Source organism: Falco punctatus (genome assembly GCF_963210335.1).
Source record: "Falco punctatus genome assembly, chromosome: 5".
Lineage (NCBI taxonomy): Eukaryota > Metazoa > Chordata > Aves > Falconiformes > Falconidae > Falco > Falco punctatus.
The window spans coordinates 54,331,602-54,350,476 of NC_137584.1; the positions used below are offsets into that span (position 1 = coordinate 54,331,602).

The 18,875-nt window shown below is 42.4% G+C and overlaps 1 protein-coding gene across 2 annotated transcripts in view; it reads left to right on the forward strand.

Annotated features, from left to right (window-relative positions):
* Positions 1 to 18,875, forward strand: part of LOC308064920 (uncharacterized protein) — a 71,167-nt gene that overhangs the window by 42,247 nt on the left and 10,045 nt on the right. Inside the window, exon 3 of one of the 2 annotated variants that reach the window (XM_080390194.1) lies at positions 1 to 18,875. This exon is cut by the window's right edge and continues 10,045 nt beyond it. In XM_080390194.1, the coding sequence (XP_080246320.1) occupies positions 1 to 9 (9 nt within the window). In that variant the 3' untranslated portion in view covers positions 10 to 18,875. The other variant, XM_080390193.1, reaches the window with a different exon arrangement.

Below are 18,875 nucleotides of genomic sequence, written 5' to 3' on the forward strand. Positions count from 1 at the left end.
GTCAAATGATTCCTTAGCAGGGAAAATGAAAGGAAGAACAATCGGGTATTAAGAGAAAAAGGATCCAACCTAAGTACAGCATGTTAATTCATGCAAAATAAATCATTTTTTTCCTATAAAAATATGTGCTTGACCTTGCTTTCATGACAGTGAACTGCAGTATTATGAAAATATCATCACTTCAAAGTTTGTAGGACATTGAAGCTGTCCATATAGCCTGTTTGGATTCCTTAGGATATGAACATCTCAGGCAATGTAAATGGAAGTCTCGATGCAGCAGGACACCCCTGTTTCTGAGCGAACCCCATATACATGAAGTTTTGAGGGTTTGTTAGTCCTGTTGGTGGGATTTGAGATCCCCTATCTCTCTTTACTGAGTTCAGTCTTTTGTCTCTTTCTATCTGAATACATGGCAGAACCACAAGCCTTGAAAAAAGGATCCCCAAGTGCTTGATGAGCAGCAAGAATATATGCAGAAAAAAGGGCTTCTCCATTGGTATAAAAGCCAGTGTATGTGTAAACTGATTGTCATATTTATGTAAGAATGTATTAGGCGTTATCACCTCAGCATGAAAATTAATTGGAGGACTGGGAACTAAAGTCTGTTCCAGATTCTTTGAACTGAAATTTAAGTTCTAACAAGTCTTCAAACTCTTTGTTATTTACATTTTCTACCTCTAAAATGGAAATAATGATAATCCAGTTAATCCTTAGGCTCGGTACTACAAGATGCCACATATTGTCAGTTGTCTGGCTTGTGGAAGGCATCCATCACAGCATGAGTGGTCACAGCTTTTATTTCTTCCTATGTACAGAAAAATAGAGAACAACACAATATTTCAACTACTTTTCTATACTAGTGCCTAGGATGGAGTGAGGATATAGTCTAGTGGGTCAGTAAACTACCTACACAGTAAGTGCACTTAGTAGCTGAAGCAAAATCCAGTAGCACCTTCTTGCTGGCCTTATGTACTATGTGACTGAACAGCCAGAGAACAACTGTCACTGTAGGTATGTGTTTGTTGCTGAGACACCTCACTTGCTCATCCATGGAAAAATGCTCCTTGCCCAGGCCAGAAGCAGTTCAAAGCAAGCTGGGAGCATGCAAGGGTCAGCAATTATTTCTGAGGCTTTAACACCCAGGGCAGAGAACTATTTCAGGCAGAGTAAGAACTGACCCCAACCTTTGCCCAAATCTTAAACCAAACCTGAAGTAAATTCAGTTAACATTCATTTCCCTGCACTCATTCTTTGTGCGTGAGAGCAGCATAATGTACAACTGAATTACTCTGCTCTGGTTATAGCCAGCAAGGACCAGAAAGTCCAGTCTCATGACACTTTCAGGCTGATTTCTGGAAAAAAGGGAAGTATATTGTGAGCCTTGGAAGATATCCACAGCTCCAAGGCACCCTGTGAATGTGTGGAAGCTCTGTCCTCTGTAATCAACATGCCTCATTCATTGCGAGTGTTGTGTCAGCTCTGTATACAGCTACTTTTTTACTCCACTGTGCTGCTTAAGAGAGTTAAACTCCTCAGTCAAAATTATTTTAGGCACAGTTTATTACTTTTATTATAGAATATGATGAATTGGTTGGTTTGTGACAGTTAAATTGTAGTTTTTAGATTGATCTGCTAAAATCTACACCAAAAGAGAAAAATGGCAATAAATAGCAATAAATCCTATTTTTGATAGTCTAGATGCAAGCTCCGTTTACCTTATTTTGGAAAAGACAGATAATGTTAATTAAAGTGGGTTGGGTTTTTTTTCTAAACTTGATTTAGGATGTAGGTACATGTTGTGAGGCAACTGCAATGGCTCAGATTTATAGCTCTGCTTGCTATTTGTAGGAACTTTGTGTGTTTTCTCCTTGTGCCAAATGCAAGATTGTTTAACCTTCAGTGAGAGGGCTAAGATGACTTCATCAAATATGAGTTTGAGAGGCAACTTGACCGTGGGCTACAAATATTTCCCTGGTGGAGCAGCTACTTGTAACATAAAGCTTTTCAAAGAAAAGACATAAAAGTATCCTGTGACTGGAAGATCAAGCAGAAGCAATCAATAAGAAAAAAGTGAAAAAAATGTTGAACAAATAACTCACATAATGAAAGGTGGATTTTCCATCACTGGAAATCCTGAACTCAAAACCACATAATGAAATTATGTCATAGGTGAGGGGAGTGAGGTAGCAATAAACATGGCAAGATTCTGTAGCCACAGTATACAGAATATCAGACAAGATCATTGTATCATCTACTTCTGACCCTACAGTCATCATGACTGTAACTCCGAATTCACACACACACCTGAATTTCCTCTCCATTCAGTGTGCTTTGGCCTTAGATGGGAGCTACTCACAAATAGCTTGGACCTGTACTGATCAGTGGCAAGTTTTACAAGATCTTATGCAGCTACTAATTCTACTGGTTTCAAAGCCAGCCTTTTGTGCTCTGTTTTAACTGAGTTTTTAGGACAATAATAATATCTGGTTCTTCCTTCCCTGCAAATCTTAGTAGAACAAAACATTGACACAAATAATAAAGTCTCTTTATAATTTAACAATTGCCAAGGCAAATCTGTGATATTTATTAAAAAATAAAGTTGCAGCCTGAATAAAAGTTTCCTTTTATGAATGGAGGACATTTTTTTTCCAATAACAAGCACCTGTGCCAAATGCTTTTCTGTTATATAGCAAAGATGTGATGGGAAATTATTTGAATAAATCAGTAATGCAGTTGAAGAACTTTATTCTTGTCATTTCTGGTGCTTCTTCTCGGAAGAGAATCCTTCAGATCCCACTGCGGTATCTATATTGTGGCTGTTCTGGAGAAAAAAAAAAAGGCATTTGTAAAGCTACACAGTCCTCTTCTCCTGAAAGAAAAATAAAACCGCATCCTGCTTATGTTGCTGTAGTGCAACATTCTTCCCATCTTACTAAGGGAGCCCTTTTTCATACAGGTGCACACAGTCTTATCTTAGGGTCCTGAAAAATCACACCTCCCGTAAAAGGAAGATCAACCCATCTGCAAAGCAGTGCAGCAGGAGAGAAGTTGAAGAATGAGAGGGGAGGGAATAAGATTAAAATTATTGGCCAAAAGAAGTGGAAAAAATAAATGTATGCTCATGGAACAGTGCAGGGGCAAGTGAGGCTTATGGTTTGAATCACGCTGGCTGCAAATTTATTCAGAAATGATGATGACCTCCACTAGGACACCAGGAGATGCCTGTCTAAAAAGCATATAGCTTCTGACCCTTGTAACACAAACATGGGACTTTGTGTAGGCTGAATCCTTCTGAGGCCCAGAGAAGAACAGAAATGTAGACAGGCATCTTAAATAGCATATGCACTGTGTTTATGGTAGTAATAGCCTGGACAGCTGTGCTTGCAACAATGGGATCCTGCAGTCCATTGTGCCAAGGATGCAGTCCTTTGCAGAGATGCTGCGAAAGGATGCAGTGTGCTGTGTGGAGAAACACAGATGTTGAAGAAACAGTACTGAAGCACACAAAATGCAGATAACGGCCTTACCTTAACTTTGCAGCTCACTTAATCATGACCCTTCAAGCTGACTTGATTGCATCATAATTAAACCCACTGCAAGTCATGGTTGTTTTACGGAAATCTGCATCAGTGCTTTTTCCACCCATAGGCAGAGCCCATACTCCTATATGAGGAGTCCTCACATTTTTCCGAGCTCCACTTGCATAAACATCTGAATATACTTTCACAGCCAGCCTGGGAGAACCTGCCAGTGAGAAGCTACAACAGCCATGTGCTGGTCTAGGCAAATTCAGAGTTCAGACTCACCTGGGGCTCCTGCTTTGAACACCAGCACAGGGCTGTCCAGACTACTTTCCTCTCAGAAGCTGCAGATGACTCTGGTCACCAGAAGCAGTGGCAGCCCTTCCTGGGCACTAGGCACAGTGGTACTCTTTTGGCAGGTGGCAGGACCTTGGCACAGATAATATCACTGAGACTTCAGCCGTGCTGAAGCAGTTGTGCCAAGAGAAATGTGGATGGCTCTCATTAATTTCAATGGATAGCTAGCTTTAAAGACTGATTATAGACATTTTTGTGTCATCAACTTTATGAATTGCATCACTTTAGGTGAGCTTTTCACAAACACAATACACAGAGCTAATGTATGTTCAGCCCTGTTGCATCCTGATAATTGTTTTCATTGGTATACATTGTCTACAGGGATGAAGCCTTAAATGTTAATCTGTTAAGTGTCATAAAGAATCCAATGACTTATGTGGATAATTAAGAACCTCAAGTGAAAACAGGATATTTCTTGTCATCCCAGCAGCAAAAATATGCTGGATGCCAGGGCTGTGCCTTGCTGAATAAAGCAGATCCTCTATAGAACTCCACAAAACAGCAGTGAAGGCAGATAACCAATAAATGAGTATCATTTGGTATCTGTGAGAACGTCTTTTCTTTTTAGTACAAAGTGGCTGTGGTATTTAGTCTAGATAATGTATTCTGCTTCCACTGTTGGTATTGATGTCCTTTCAAGTGAACAGAATATTCAACCATTAATGAGCTCTTTCTGTTAAGATGTTCAGCAATGAAATAATTAACAATGTTGATGTGTAAAATAGTCTTCAGAGTTTAAATTGTCTTTGCAATGAATGAAGCAGATCACATTTCTCTGGCTCTTGGTTTAGCAGAGCAGGTGAGGACTGGCTAAATGTTAAACATAGCAGTAATCCCATTAAAAGCACATGCATTAGAGTCTTAGGTCAATTCTAGAGCAGAAGTGTTACCTGCCTTACTAACATTGTCATTGAAAGAATAATAGGTCTTTATTCTGTCTCCTTTCTCCCGTTTTGGAAGGGGTCTCCCATGGCACCTTGCTCTGTGCAGTGGAGGAACATAGCCCACACATCACAGCAATGGAGGAAGCAGTTGCCCCAGGTCGCAGCTCCTCTGGGGCTCCCACAATGGGATGGAAGCACTTGTGTAAATGTCTGGATGCCCTCAACCATCCTCATGCTGGATGATATGAGGAAGATGAGTGCAGAGGAATGAAGGCAGTGGGCTGATTAGCATTGATAACATGCATCTGTGGCCTTGCCTCGAAGGCAGTGGGTTGATTGACATGGATGATGGGCAGCTGTAGCTCGTTCTTGCTAAGTAGTTAAATAGCCCTGAGGATTGAGGGAGGTGAATGGATGGGTGAGTAATGTGGACTGATCTCTGGAGAAAGGAGAAACAGCATGGGCAGTGGAATCTGACTGATGGTAAAAGCTTTGTTACAGCCTACTAGTTTGTGCTGCAATAGATGAGCTTTTTCGAAATATCTCATCAAATACTTGAATCTCAACAGCCTTTCCCACTCCCTGGCCTAGGGAAGAACCAGCCTTTGCAAGAACAGGCAGCCAGTCTGCATACCTTGTGTCTTTTCCCATCTTTCTTTTACGGGCAGCCTCCAGGCTGAGGACACACCAAGGGGTGCTGCAGCTGAAGGACTGTGTGCCTTGATCAAAAGGAGTAGAGAAGGAAGTGACACAGTGGCTATTTTATTAAGTGTTTGTAAAGTCTGCTCTCTGTTTGCTATTTATAAAACAAGAAAAAGCAGAATCATGCAATGAATGTCATGTTTGCACAAAATATATAAAGCACTGAACTGTAGCAAAAATCAGTGCTTCAAGTCAAGTGTTGCTTGCACTGACATACGGACTTCTGACTTCTTCCCTTTGTTGTTTCCCAGAGGCACTAGGATTGGAGTAATCCCAAAACATAGTTTAGTGCCTTTAACCTCTGCTCCAGAGATGGATCCTCTAACGTGGTTTACCTCTTGCAAATTGGAGGCTGTAGTTTTCCACAGCTGACCTTCCTAGGGCAAGGCTTAGTGGGAGCAGTCCCACTCACCACAGTGACTGGTCTTTTGGGGTCACATTATCAGAGTACAAGAAATGTGGGAAGGAAGAAGCTGTGCTTCATGGGATGAAAGAATGTGCTCTTTTCTACACCAAGTCACTATTGTATGGATATTGTTTTCAAATATTTGACCTGCTGAGCTCTTATCTGCTGTGGCTTAAGTGTACTCAACTAGCACAAAGACTTGGCCACTAGCATTGAACTATTTGTCTCCTTTCCTCTCACTGAACTTTAGGCTTGAGCAATGTCAGCTAGGAAACAGACTTAATTCAGCATTTTACCAGCACCATGATAAGCATATTCACTGTCACAAATGAAAAACAAAACTTCTTCAGTGCAACCATCATAAAGTAGAAAAATAACTAAAAAAAAGCACCTGCAAAACACTTCCATTCTGTAGATGTGGTGGCCTTGTACTTTTTCTTACATGTTAAGACATGAGAATCAACACCACCTATACTTCATGTGAAATCCCCATATTCAGAGAATGGGTTATTCAGTAGAATTGGTACCATGTGAAAACAATCCAGGAAAACATACAAAAGAAACATCCTGCATACAAGAGCAAGTGGGGTCTCCTTAAGGATGCCTCAGTTTTTGAGAATCTCAATTGACATAGCAGCATAGACATAAAAATGGAAGGTGTGATTAAAGTGCCACTGTAAACACAGATAATTGTGAAGCAATTAAAGGGGGAAAAGGGTGAAGAAGCAAAATTATTGGAATGGATGTATTTGTTAATAATATCATGCATAATTGAAGTGGGCATACTTAGTGCTATAGGAGCTCCACAAGCTATTTCAAACTAGATTTCCTACCTGTTTGTGTGACTTCTGTCACTGGTGTTCTGTGTTTCACCAGATTTAAGGCTTTTACCTTCCCACCACTGCTGTGAGATACAGAAGCGTTACCAGCTGTGGTCCTGCAGACTGGCACGCTGGAGTGCAACAATGTGTTTGTCAGCTCTGTGACTTGCTGGCATTAACTCGGGATGAGACACACAAGAGTGATGCTGCTGCAGTGTCAGCACAATCCTTGGCTTCTGCTGCAAACCCTTCTCTGTTGGTGGGTGCAAATGTGCAGCTTCAGTCTGGCCCAGTGCTGCTCTTGGCTGATGGATAAGCTGGTTTCTCAGGCCCCTTGATAAAAGCCTCCATTGCCTTTACTTGCACAGGCAGAACACTGTGTTCTGAGGTGAGGGAGGGACATGCATGTGATCCTCCTGGGAGACATTGCTTTTAGTAACAGCAGCCTCCCTTTTGCTCTGTTTCTCTTTAGTACCTGTTTGGCATAAATTTTCTTCCCTGGGACTTGTTGCACATGGCCCATTATACAATTTCTCAGATGTTTTACCTTTGCAGAACTTTGACTGCAATGCCTCTTATTTCATGGCAGGATGGCCAACAGTTTCCCTTTTTACTGGACTCCATTAAGGAACATAGTTCAGGCTTTGCAGCTTTCAGCATTCAGCTTTTATTGCTCATGGACACTGTGGATATTACACTTCTGTCCTTGACACGGTGTGTCTGTCATACATGGTTTTCCACATACATAAAGATGTGCTTTTCTGTAGGGACAGATCCGTGTCTAGTGTGTGCTTTTCCTTAAATGCTTTTCCCTGTGTTTTCTGAGCTCGTATTCTTCTGGGCATAATCACAGTTCTGCTTGGAATGCATCAAACTAAGCACTTTCTCTCCCTCCCTCCCTTCATCCCACACTTACTTTCTATTCCCATGCTGCTTCTTTCCTACAGTCCCTCTGGCTCTTTAATTACAGAACCTTACAGTAGCTAAAACACTGGCTGTCCTGAATGCCTGTTTCTTTCTTGTTACTCATCATGACTGAATAAAGATAGTCAGAAATATGCCATCAGAAGTGAGACACCTTTTCAATGCCTTTCAACGTTGTGCATACTCCAGCCAGCTTCACATCTGTTTAGAGTGTGTGTAATAGTGGGTGAAGTTGCCATTTGAGTTGGGAATCTTTTGAATGAAAGCATTTCTTAAACTGAAAACACAAAGAACATCACAGTTGAAAACTACTTGAGTGACTTACCAGAGCCCTAGACTCATACTGACAAACTCTTTAACCCTTCAGGACCGCAGATTTGGCAAACAATGCCTTTGTATGAAGAAGCACTTGAGTGTTGACATTAGCAAGAAAATTTCTCCTGTCTTTGGACACCAGAACTTTTCACCAAAAGCCTGTGAGGTGATTCTAGCAGGAATTCTTTAACTTCTTCTTCTGCAGCACCTTATTTGCTATTTGACTGCTACTTCCCATCCTGATGCTGGATGCAGTGTCTCAGTGGGATGGAGAGCCTGAGAAGTACTTTGGGATACACAGGGTATAGCACATGTTTAATTGTAGTGTTTTCTCATGGCAAGGTTTTGGTAGTGGGGGATCTACAGGGGTGGCTTCCATAAGAAGATGTCAGAAGCTTCCCCCATATCCAATGGAGCCAATGCCAGCCAACTTCAAGACAGACCCACCACTGGCCAAGGCCAAGCCCATCAGTGATGGTGGTAGCAACTCTGGGATAACATATTAAGAAGGGAAAGAAAAAAAACCACATGGGCAACAAAATTGAAGCAGAAGAGAGAAATGAGAATGTGAGAGAAACAATCCTGCAGACACCCAGGTCAGTAAAGTAAGGGCAAGAGGTGCCGCAGACACCGGAGCAGAGATGCCCATGCAGCCCATGGTGAAGACCATGGTGAGGCAGGCTGTGCCCCTGCAGCCCATGTAGGTTAACGGTGGAGCAGATAGCCACCTGCAGCCCGTGGAGGACCCCACACCTGAGCAGGGGGATGTGGGACCTGTGGGAAGCATGAACTGAAGCAGGCTTGCTGGCAGGACCTGTGGACCCATGGAGAGGGGAGCCCACACTGGAGCAGGTTTTCTGGCAGGACTTGTAACCCTGCAAGGGACCCACGCTGGAGCAGTCTGATCCTGAAGGACTGCACCCTGTGCAAGGGACCCACACTGCAGCCCATGGGAAGGACTCACATTGGAGAAGTTCATGGAGCAGTCTCCTCTGGGAGGGATCTCACACTGCAGCAGGGGAAGGGTGTGAGGAGGAAGGAGCAGCAGAGACAACATGTGATGAATCGACCACAACCCCCATTCCTCATCCCCCTCTGCCACTTGGTGGGAGGAGGTAGAGAAATCAGGAATTAAGTTAAGCCCAGGAAGAAGAGAGGAGTGGGGGAAAGATGGGTTTTTTTCTGATTTGAACGGTAATCCATTAAACTAATTTTCCCAAGTCAAGTCTGTTTTGCTCGTGACGGTAACTGCTGTGTGATCTCCCTGTCCTTATCTCAACCCATGAGCCTTTTGTTACATTTTCTCTCCCCTGTGCAGTTGAGGAGGGGACTGATAGAGTGGTTTCGGTGGGCACCTGGCTTTCAGCCAGGGTCAAACCACCACAGTAATCCTGACAACTGACTTCACCTTCATGCTCAGTTTGTCACCCAGAAGCAGCACCACTGAGGCCAGTGGCTGGTACCCTTATGAAAGTGGGGCCAGAACACAGTCACACAAATTCCTGCACAGCTCTGATCTGAGCCTCTTGTGTGAGTAAGAGAGGTCCAGGGGGAAGCAGTTAGATGCACTGTAATAGCAGGGATGAGGACAAAGTGTTAATCAGGGAGGGGAACATGGGTCTGTAGATCCCCATTGGCAATACCAAAGGATATGTGAAGGGATTACACCCGTGCATCCCCTACCCCAAATCTCCTCCCCATGAAGGCTGGCCGTGCCCTGGGTGAACGAGTGGGCAAAGTGGCTCTCCACAAACAGCCCCATGTCAGAAGACGGCCCTGCTGGGACCCTGCCTGCCATTTCCTTTCCCTTCCCTTGCCTCAGCGGGATGAAGGCGGGAGAACGGGGCTAACCATCTGGTCCATGGGTGTAAAATCAACACACGCACTTTGAATGGAAAAATGCAATTCAAAGTACAGTGAACCACAGAGATCTTCTGTTCTGGAAGATCGCAGTACCTGGCACCTCATAAGTTTGCCCCTGATTATAGAAACAGCTGGAGAGGGGCCTTGCACTGCCGCCTGACACGTTTTCTTTGGATGGAAAATAATTTTGGTCTTAAGCGTTGTAAAGCAATAACCCAGAACAATAGGAAGCTCTCATGACCTGATGTGTTCCCTCTGTTTTTCAGACGAAGGAGCCCCACAGCAAAGGAGAATCGCTGCCCAAGCCCGAGCCCAGGCCCCTCTGGGGCGGCGAGGAGGCAGGTACGGGCAGCGCGCGGCAGGGCGGGCAGGGGGCTGGGGCGGTGTGGGGCCAAGCGGGCAGAGCTTCTGCTTCTGACGCGCCTTTATTCAGGGCTGAAGTGCTTTATCCCCAAGCCAAGCTTAATTGAAGGATGTTTTTCATGTCAAAGCGAGATGCAGGCTCTCGCCCACTGAGTGTTTGCTGGACAACAAATAACAACAACACACTTGTGTGCAGGACAGCGATGTGCTGCACAAAGGCTCCTGAGGAATTATGCCATGGCATAACAAGGAGAAACAAAAGTATCATAGAAGATCTGTTTAATAAGCTGTCAGCCACCTTTCAGCACTGATCTGCTATGTGAGCAGCACTCTCGTTAGCTACCAGCAAGAGTCCTGCAAATACATTCAAGGGCAAAAGTGGCCACTTGGTGACCCCTGGTCTGTGCACAGGAGGACCAAGGACACAAGTGCCGTGTATGTCAGCAGCCTCATTAGTTTTAGCATAGACAGCGTAAACTGAATATGTTGAGCTCACACATTCTTCTTACTCTGGCTCTTTTCTGTCTTGTGGTTTTGCTTTGGGAGAGATGTGGGGTCTTTTTCTGCCTTGTTTGTCTTTACTTCTTTTTGCCTTGTCATAAGATTAGATCCTATTTATAAATGAAAAATGTACCACGTTAACTTAGACTGTTGGTACTGTGATTGGATGGTATGTCAGAACTGCATTTAAACCAAGAAGAAAAAAAAAGCCCCCAAAACGCCATGGCTACACAGTGCAAATGTCCCAGTAAACATAAACTGCTTGCAACATGACAAGTTGCTGTCAGATCCTCAGGCAGATTTCACTTGAATGGTTTGGGAATTTTCTTCCTGCTTTCTTTGCCATTTTTGCAACTGTCCCCCTGGGAAACATCCCAGAAGCCTCTGTCCCCATTAGGAGGAAATCTTTCACTTCCTTGCTTTGATTTTGAATGCTTAATGCTCCTGGTTAATTCCCCTGACCTATACCAATCTTGGCTTCTATGTGTAGAGATTAAATGCTGTTCTAGATGATAAAATTTTATGAAACAAGTTTAGAAATACATTTAATTAACTAAACATTCTCACTCCTTTGTGAGATCTCATTCTGCTGTGTGAACACTGCAGGTTATGCTGATCCCTAAGCAATGTTAGCTATAGCCATAATACACTTTTTTCTAAAATATGGGAATCCGTACAGGGTAGGTCCACTGATTTATCTGATTTGAGCCATGCTTTCTTCTGCCTGAAGTATAACAGGCCAGTGATCTGAACCGGCCAGTCCCTCTCGCTTGCTCCTGCCCTCTCTTCCCTACCAGCAGTTATTGTCCTCTCAGCTAGGTCCAGACCTGGCTACATGTGAAACCAGATCTGGAGAGGGAATGACCCAGTTAAAAATACATGACAAGGGACCGCTTCTTGGTGGTGGTGATGGGATGGGGGTGCTGGGGTTTTTTTTACCTCGGTTGATTAGGCATCTAGGCTATTTCAGTTAAAGCAGAAAAAGTGCTCATGTTTTACTAATATGGGACCTGCTTTCAGGGTAAGCTGAAGTTTAAGGTCTCTATTGTCATGACGCAACTGTCCTAAATGGTTCCCTCAGTGTGAGATTGCAGTGACTGGCTGAGCAGGGACACTTAGGATAACATCTTGAATCGCCTTGTATTTTCAAATGTTTTCCAGTGGTTCTACCTAAGAAGCATTTAACAACCACTTCACAATATCAGTTAATTGAACTTAATTAAAACCCAGTTGCTTCACCATAACAAACTTGGTAGCCAGTTCTTAAGGATCTGTAAAAATGCCATTAGAAGGCTAAAGAAGTGTTTCTTTCCATGTTTCTACAACAGCAATCAAAGGTAATCTTGTTTAGCACCTGCGTTTGAATTCTAGTTACATACTGGCTCTTGATTGTGCCAGAGGACTTAAAGCACTTTGAAGCAAAAGCTTCAACACTTGGGTTGCTTTGGGCTGCAGTGAGTCTTATGACCCAGCCGTTTTGTGCTGTGTTTACATGACAAAATTGGATGTCCATGGGGATGACTGCAACAGGCAAAATAATCCCTTGGTCAGAGGATGAGGAGCAAGAAAAGGCAGGATATCACCATGACAAAGCAATTTTAAAAATGATTTCTCTAAATTGTCTTTAAAAGGTTTATCAAAGATCTGTCTGTCTTAATGAAGGACCAGTTGTCCTAATCATCCTGTGATCTCTGAAAGAAGTGTGTGAATTGTCTACAGACTCAAACCATGGCTAACATTTATAGAATTCTCCTATTATTTATCTTATATATATACACATAATATATCTCTTGGGCTTGAAAAGTAAATGGGAACAGAAAAAAAGGCCTGCCACTTATGGGTCCTACGACTGGATAATCTGGAATTACTTTGCATGACATTAAACAGTGACATAGCAAAAAGGACATTGCTATCCATCCTTCACTGGCAGCTCTGCTTTCATCAAAGCTCCACTAGCTCTTAAACCACGAGGGGAAATGCCCTCCCCTCACCAGTGCCAATGCAACAGGCAAATGACAGAAGGTGGGAAACCATCCCTACAACGCTTTGTCTTTCCAGGCATTCATTGAGCTCAGAGATACATCATCTGCAAGAAGCAGCTCTTACTTTTTAACATCATTTATCTCAAATTAATTATTTGGATCTGAAGTACTTATTAATTAAAGCTCAAAAATGTGATACTTAATGCTTCTGGTCTGCAGTGCCAGGCTTACAGCAATCTTGCCAGTTCTTAACACTTGATGATGAATCTCATGATATTTCAAGTTTCCTTTACATATCCCTACTTGCTTGATGTAGGACAGTGGGAAGGGTGTTTAGGTACTTAATATTTGTGGCTGAAGAGAAAATGTGAGATTGTGAAGTACCTGGAAACTCTGAAACCAGAAAGCAAGAAGAACAAATTTACCATTGATTATTTTTTTTATAAAATGGTCTGTAAACAAGTTTTATAACTTGGGGACAGTGTCTGGACTCGTGATTTTGGAATGCTTTAGGTTTGCAACGCTGTTGGTTTTAATAGCCGTTTCATTTTCAGTCCTCTGTTGCTGTCTACTCATTTCAATTCACTACAGCATTTCACAACTGATCTGGTGGTGCCCCTTGCCTATCCCGCACAGGATTACTGTACTCTGAGCAGTGAGCACTTAATCATGCCACACACAGCTCACACCAGGAAGAAAGCAGCTGTCCCTAGCCCAAAATATTGTGGTTCAAGAGTTCAGCTCTGTGTGATTTTTGACCTTCATAATGAATAGGTCTATATTAATGGTTTTCATCACTGATAATGAGACCTACAGTGTTTGCTCAACCACTTTTAACAAAGTTATTTGAGATCTTTCCCAGTCATTTTGTCTACAGCCTACAAAACAGTATTTTTCTAAACCTGACCTGCTTCCCAAATACTATTTCTCATTGTTACATCTATAGCACTCATTCAAACCAGCATTTCAACATTAGACATAATACTTGTGAGGTAACTTGCCCTCTCACTTCTCTGTCTTCCTCCCCACACTTGAACTTTAAAAAGGTGGACTTTGTATTTTAACCTAGGCTTTAGAGTTTGCTTGGATCGCATTTCACCATGAGGGCTAGAAACTCACTACTAAGAGGTAAAAATTAAAGAAAGAGAGGAGAGATAAATGGAAGGAAGGAAGGAAGGAAGGAAGGAAGGAAGGAAGGAAGGAAGGAAGGAAGGAAGGAAGGGGAGATTTTTATGAGATGGAGATGTCACAATCCTCTTGATGTATTTGTGCCTGTTGGGCCTGATATTTTGCTGCTTAGCTCTACAGATTTGCTGCTTCTTAGAGATTTGATATCATTTTGCACCTATCGTGGTATTCACTCTGGCAGATAAGAGTGGTTACCCAAGAAGCAAACCAACAGATAATCAGTCTGTTGGGTTTCCAGGCTTAATGCACTTGATAATATTGGCAATTTAATGCTCTCAACTAGACTTTGAAGTTAAAAGCCCCTTGAACGGACTGGAGAGAGAGGTGCAGGAGGCTGAGGTGTAGTTTCCATTTTTTACAGTTTATCTACAAGGCATATGCATGGGTAGATCTCCTTTTGCAGTGGGAATTAATGGACTGCCTCCTTCTGCAATGAGAATATATGGTGCTGCAAGGGAACAGCAGGCAGAGAGATAGAAATGTCACAGTTGGGGCTTTTGTGGGAAATTTTCACTAGGTGCTGCACCTCATCTTGCACCTCCATTTTATTCATTTCTGCAGACTGAGCTGCCAAACATGATACACAGTGAAACGAAAAAAGCCTACACAGTCAAAAAGCAGACTGTAGAAAACAACACAAAACAAACAAAAAACAACCCAGCAAAAAAACACCTGTACATATGAAGTGTTTTGTGCCTGTACAAAAACCTGAAGGGACAGTAAAAGCCATTCTTTCTCCTTTCTCCTCCTTGAGAAGTAAAAAAAAGTCTCCATAAGACCTGTTGCTTACTTGACTAGCACAACTCTATTTTCACAGCTCAGTGTACATTTGAGCTCAAGAACGGTCCTCTGAAGTCATGTATGGATATTCTTGTTTGATAGTGGCAGCAAGCTTTACTTTGCACTTGGGGAGTTTGCACTGAAGAAAAATAGACAGCTGCCCCCCACTTGGGAGCACATAGCCCCAGATTCTGTGCTCTTTGCAGTCTGTGAGAACTGGAAGCAGAAACATAATTCCTGAAGGTACCTGTGTCTGGCACACAGAAGCCTAACTTTTCCCCCCGTACAAAGCTCCATGAGCTGACCTCACCAGAGTGCAAGAGAGAGGATCACCCCACTGAGCCAGCCCTTCTCCCCAGCCCTGCTCTCTCCCCTCTCATCAGGTCTGGAGCAACAAAGTCAGTCCATGCCTCCCTGCAAGGAAACCATCAGTCTGATTCAGCTGGCTATGGAAAGTAAGAGTTAATTTTTCAGACTGATTATCAGGATGGTAATTTTTTCTCACTTTTCCACATCAGCTGACCATCATACTTGGCTAATTTTGTCCTTTCAATGGAATATTTTAAAAAATTGATCTCCAAATCAGACTTAGGTTTGGGGGTTTTGCCAATGTGTGTCTCTTCAAGAAAACGAAGGCTTTACTCCCCAAAACCTAACAATTTGGTAATTTGATTTCCTAATACACAAGTTTTGAAGATTACAGTTTCAAGCCCATGGCATTTCTGTTTAATGAAACATCATCTTTTGTTCTACTTTTCCCTCATCTTTTCCAATAAAGCTCTTTTTCCTGACACAAAACCTAGCTCAATTAAAAATGTGATGAAACTGCTCAAAAGGGACAGCTTGAAATTCAGCTTTGCAACTTACAGAAGGTAATTATTTCTCATTTTATTTCTCTTTTAATGTATTCATTTATACACTACAACATGGTAGCAGATCAAAGGTCTAATAGAGCTTAATTGCAGTTAATATAAATGTGTCTCTATGTGTCATACTGAACTTGCACTAAAAAAGAAATGTAACAGTCTGGGCTGAAGGCATGTGAAGTCATTCCAGATTTACCTGCAGGACAGCCTCACGCTGATCTGCAACCAGCCGTGTCAGGCAGCAAGCAGGGCTCCATGGCAGCTCAGATGCTGCAATTTGGAAAACCTGTGGTGACTGCCCATTCTAAATTTTTGGTGGAAAATTGTGTTCCTAGTACTTGTGGCTCTGAAGGATTTTTCTTTAATACAAATCAAACCCATAATCTCACCTGACTTCAGACCTCTGCCAAGCTGGTGGTGGGGTCACGGGTTGTCGCTCTGGTTTTGTGGCAAGGAACAGAGAGGAACAGCCACAATTTTTCTGGCCCACAAGAGAAATCCCGTCTGAGGAGAAGGAGAAGAATCAGTTCCTGTCTGTGTCCTTTTCTTTCCCCTGACTATGAAGGAAGACTAGATGATCTGGGTTTAACTTCTTAAAAATCTTCAGTGGTGGGGGTTCCTCAGTACCCCTGTACTCCTTTCTGTCCTCTTTCCAAGCATTATTTTACTGACTTAGAGTCCCGTTTTCTTGGAGAGCCTGTGCAGATATAACACAGAGCTAATCCTTTTTTTTTTTTTTTTTCTTTAGATTTGCTTCTTGTTCTGTTGAGTTATAAATCTGGCACTTGACATACCACAGAATACGGTGAAGGAAGCCAGCACAAAATTAGCCAAGCAGGACCCTGGTGGGCTTTCTTCCAGAGTGTGGCAGCAGATGAGATTTCTAGAGGAACTGCTAAATGGGTGCAGTGGTAGAGGACGAAGGGAGGGCAAGAGGATAGAAAAGAGGCCACCAGAGAAAACAGCAGTGACGAGGAGGCACCACAGCCATTGCTCTCCCAGGTGCCAGAAAAACATCCAGATCTGACCTTTTGACTTGCCTTAACATTTCCTTGACCACCATGTATTTTCCACCCAGTTTCCAAACTGCAGCTCTATTCTGTTTGAGGTCCTATTTCCCCAGCAGGGATCCCCATCTTGGCTGGCAAGACCTAATGGAAAGCCCTTTTACCTGGAGTCTCGCCAGTGAAAAGAACTCCAGGCCTTATAGGAGAGTATTATATTTTTGAAGAGCACTACAAGGGGCATTGCCCACAACCCTTTTGTGCAGTTATGCAACTAAGCAATAAATCACACAGAAGCATGGGTTATTGCAAGATTAATAGAGAAAATCTCTAGGAAAATGCGGCACAAAAGAAAAGCTTAGTATCAGGAGTCTCCTATTCATTCATTTGAATCACTTGGCTCCTGGCCAATGAGAACTATTTTTATGTATTTTATAGGCATTGAAATAAACTTAAAGAAGTGGCTATAAAAACCCCCCACACCTAATTAAAGGGGTCATATTGAATAATGCCCCCACAGAAAAAGGAAAACACTCAGTTGCTATATTTTCTGTATTTTTTGCTGTTGTTTCTAAAAGTGACCTTAATTTGGGAATGTGCTCATGTTGCTTCCTTACAAAGAAAAAAGGCAAAAAAGACAATATTTCTTCCTTTTTAATGGGTGCAAGGTCTCTCTGTACTATATTTTTCTGCAATTTATTTTGCAAGAGAAATCTGTGTGATCACAATTCTCAAAGGGTGAGGTTTGTCCAGGAAGGGGGAACCCTAACAAAGATAGGGTACCGTGTCTGGAGTCATCAGCCCTTACCATCACACAGCAGAAATGGATCCCATAACAGAACTGCCTGTCCAAGGAGGCATTTAATTCTTTTCACACTGATGCAAATGCTCTGAGATAAATACACTTTAGAAGAGAGAAGGGCTAACTAAGGCTTGCTATGCGTTATCCCCTAATTACCTTTCAAGGCCCTAGGCAGAGAGGTGGCTGCCCCCAGACTGATTGCCTTAGGAACGAGGTGAAAGCTCCCTGGAAGAAACCTACTGCTTTTCTAGCTCCTACACAAGAGATGGAAGGCTTCGGTTCATGTGGAGGAGAAACTATAGTTTAAACTTTTCCATGTAAAATGTAACAATGACCAAAGTCTATGACTGTGATAAAGACTCAAAAACCTTCCCACTTCTCAGGAACCAGGGGAGTAAGGGGAGTGATCCCAGCTGCCAGTATGAAAAAGGATTAATTTTAAATGATGTAAACAATCCCATCATTCTTTGATACCTTCCATAGTCTCAAGAAGATGCTTATATCCACTTTGTCACTGTACATCTCAGAAGGCAATTTGTGAATATCAGCTCAGTGGTTAGAGAAATTAATTCAAAACCTTTTATTATAATCAGGCTTTAATACATTGGAACAAAATTGCTTGGTTTACCTGAGATACGCTATCATTTTCATTTAGCCCATCACTTCATTCAAACAGCATCGTCTGGAGATAATTACTGAAGAAGACAAGCTCTTGTCTGCCTAAAACACAGCAGCATAAACTCATTTACTGCAAATTAAAACAGATGGGAAATAGCTGTTGCTTTTAATATAGCTGCACAAAATATTAAGTTTGTAAGTGTGTTAAAAGTAATTGTAGCAAATGCAAGACTGTGGCTTACAACCTATGTCCTAAACAAAGTATTTCAGCCATCCCAGTAAAAATAAGAAGGCATTGGAAACTGTAAAAGAAACACCTCTCCACAAAAAGCATTGGATGTCTGTTGACGTCAGGGTGGGTGGGGGGGAGGTGGGCAGAAATAAAATTTAACACAGATTTCATTAGAATAACTCAGACAAAAGTCATAAATATTGAAACAAAAAATAAAGAACTTTTGTTCTATGAAGACACGTATGCATCATCACATGGATGTGAATCATCCCACTAAAATTAAGGAGGTTACTTGCCTACCTAAAAATAAATACACTGGCTTGTAGAACTGAGAGTACATGTTCTAATACAGGGTAGCCTACCGTGCCCTAGGGTCTATACATATCCTTTAAGATGAAAATTGACATTGTCTTGCAGGACTACTTTAGAATCAGACTGTAGCCCAGGAGCGGCCTGACTCAAGGATGAGATACTTCTCCGTCCACACAAACTTTTTCCTCTTAACGTCTGTTGTTGCCTGACAAATCTATCAGAATTGCAACACAGTTTTAACCACAGAAACTACAGGTTCTGCTCTGCTGGGCATATGTTTGCTGGGCTCTCAGCACTGACCTTTACCTGCACATCTTCCAGCACCCTCAAGAGCCTAGAGTTTTGAAAGACTATGAAAATTGACGGGACACTGTCCGCATGAAATATATTACTTTTAAAGCAAGGGTTAGAGGCATTTGCTAGTATTTGACTTA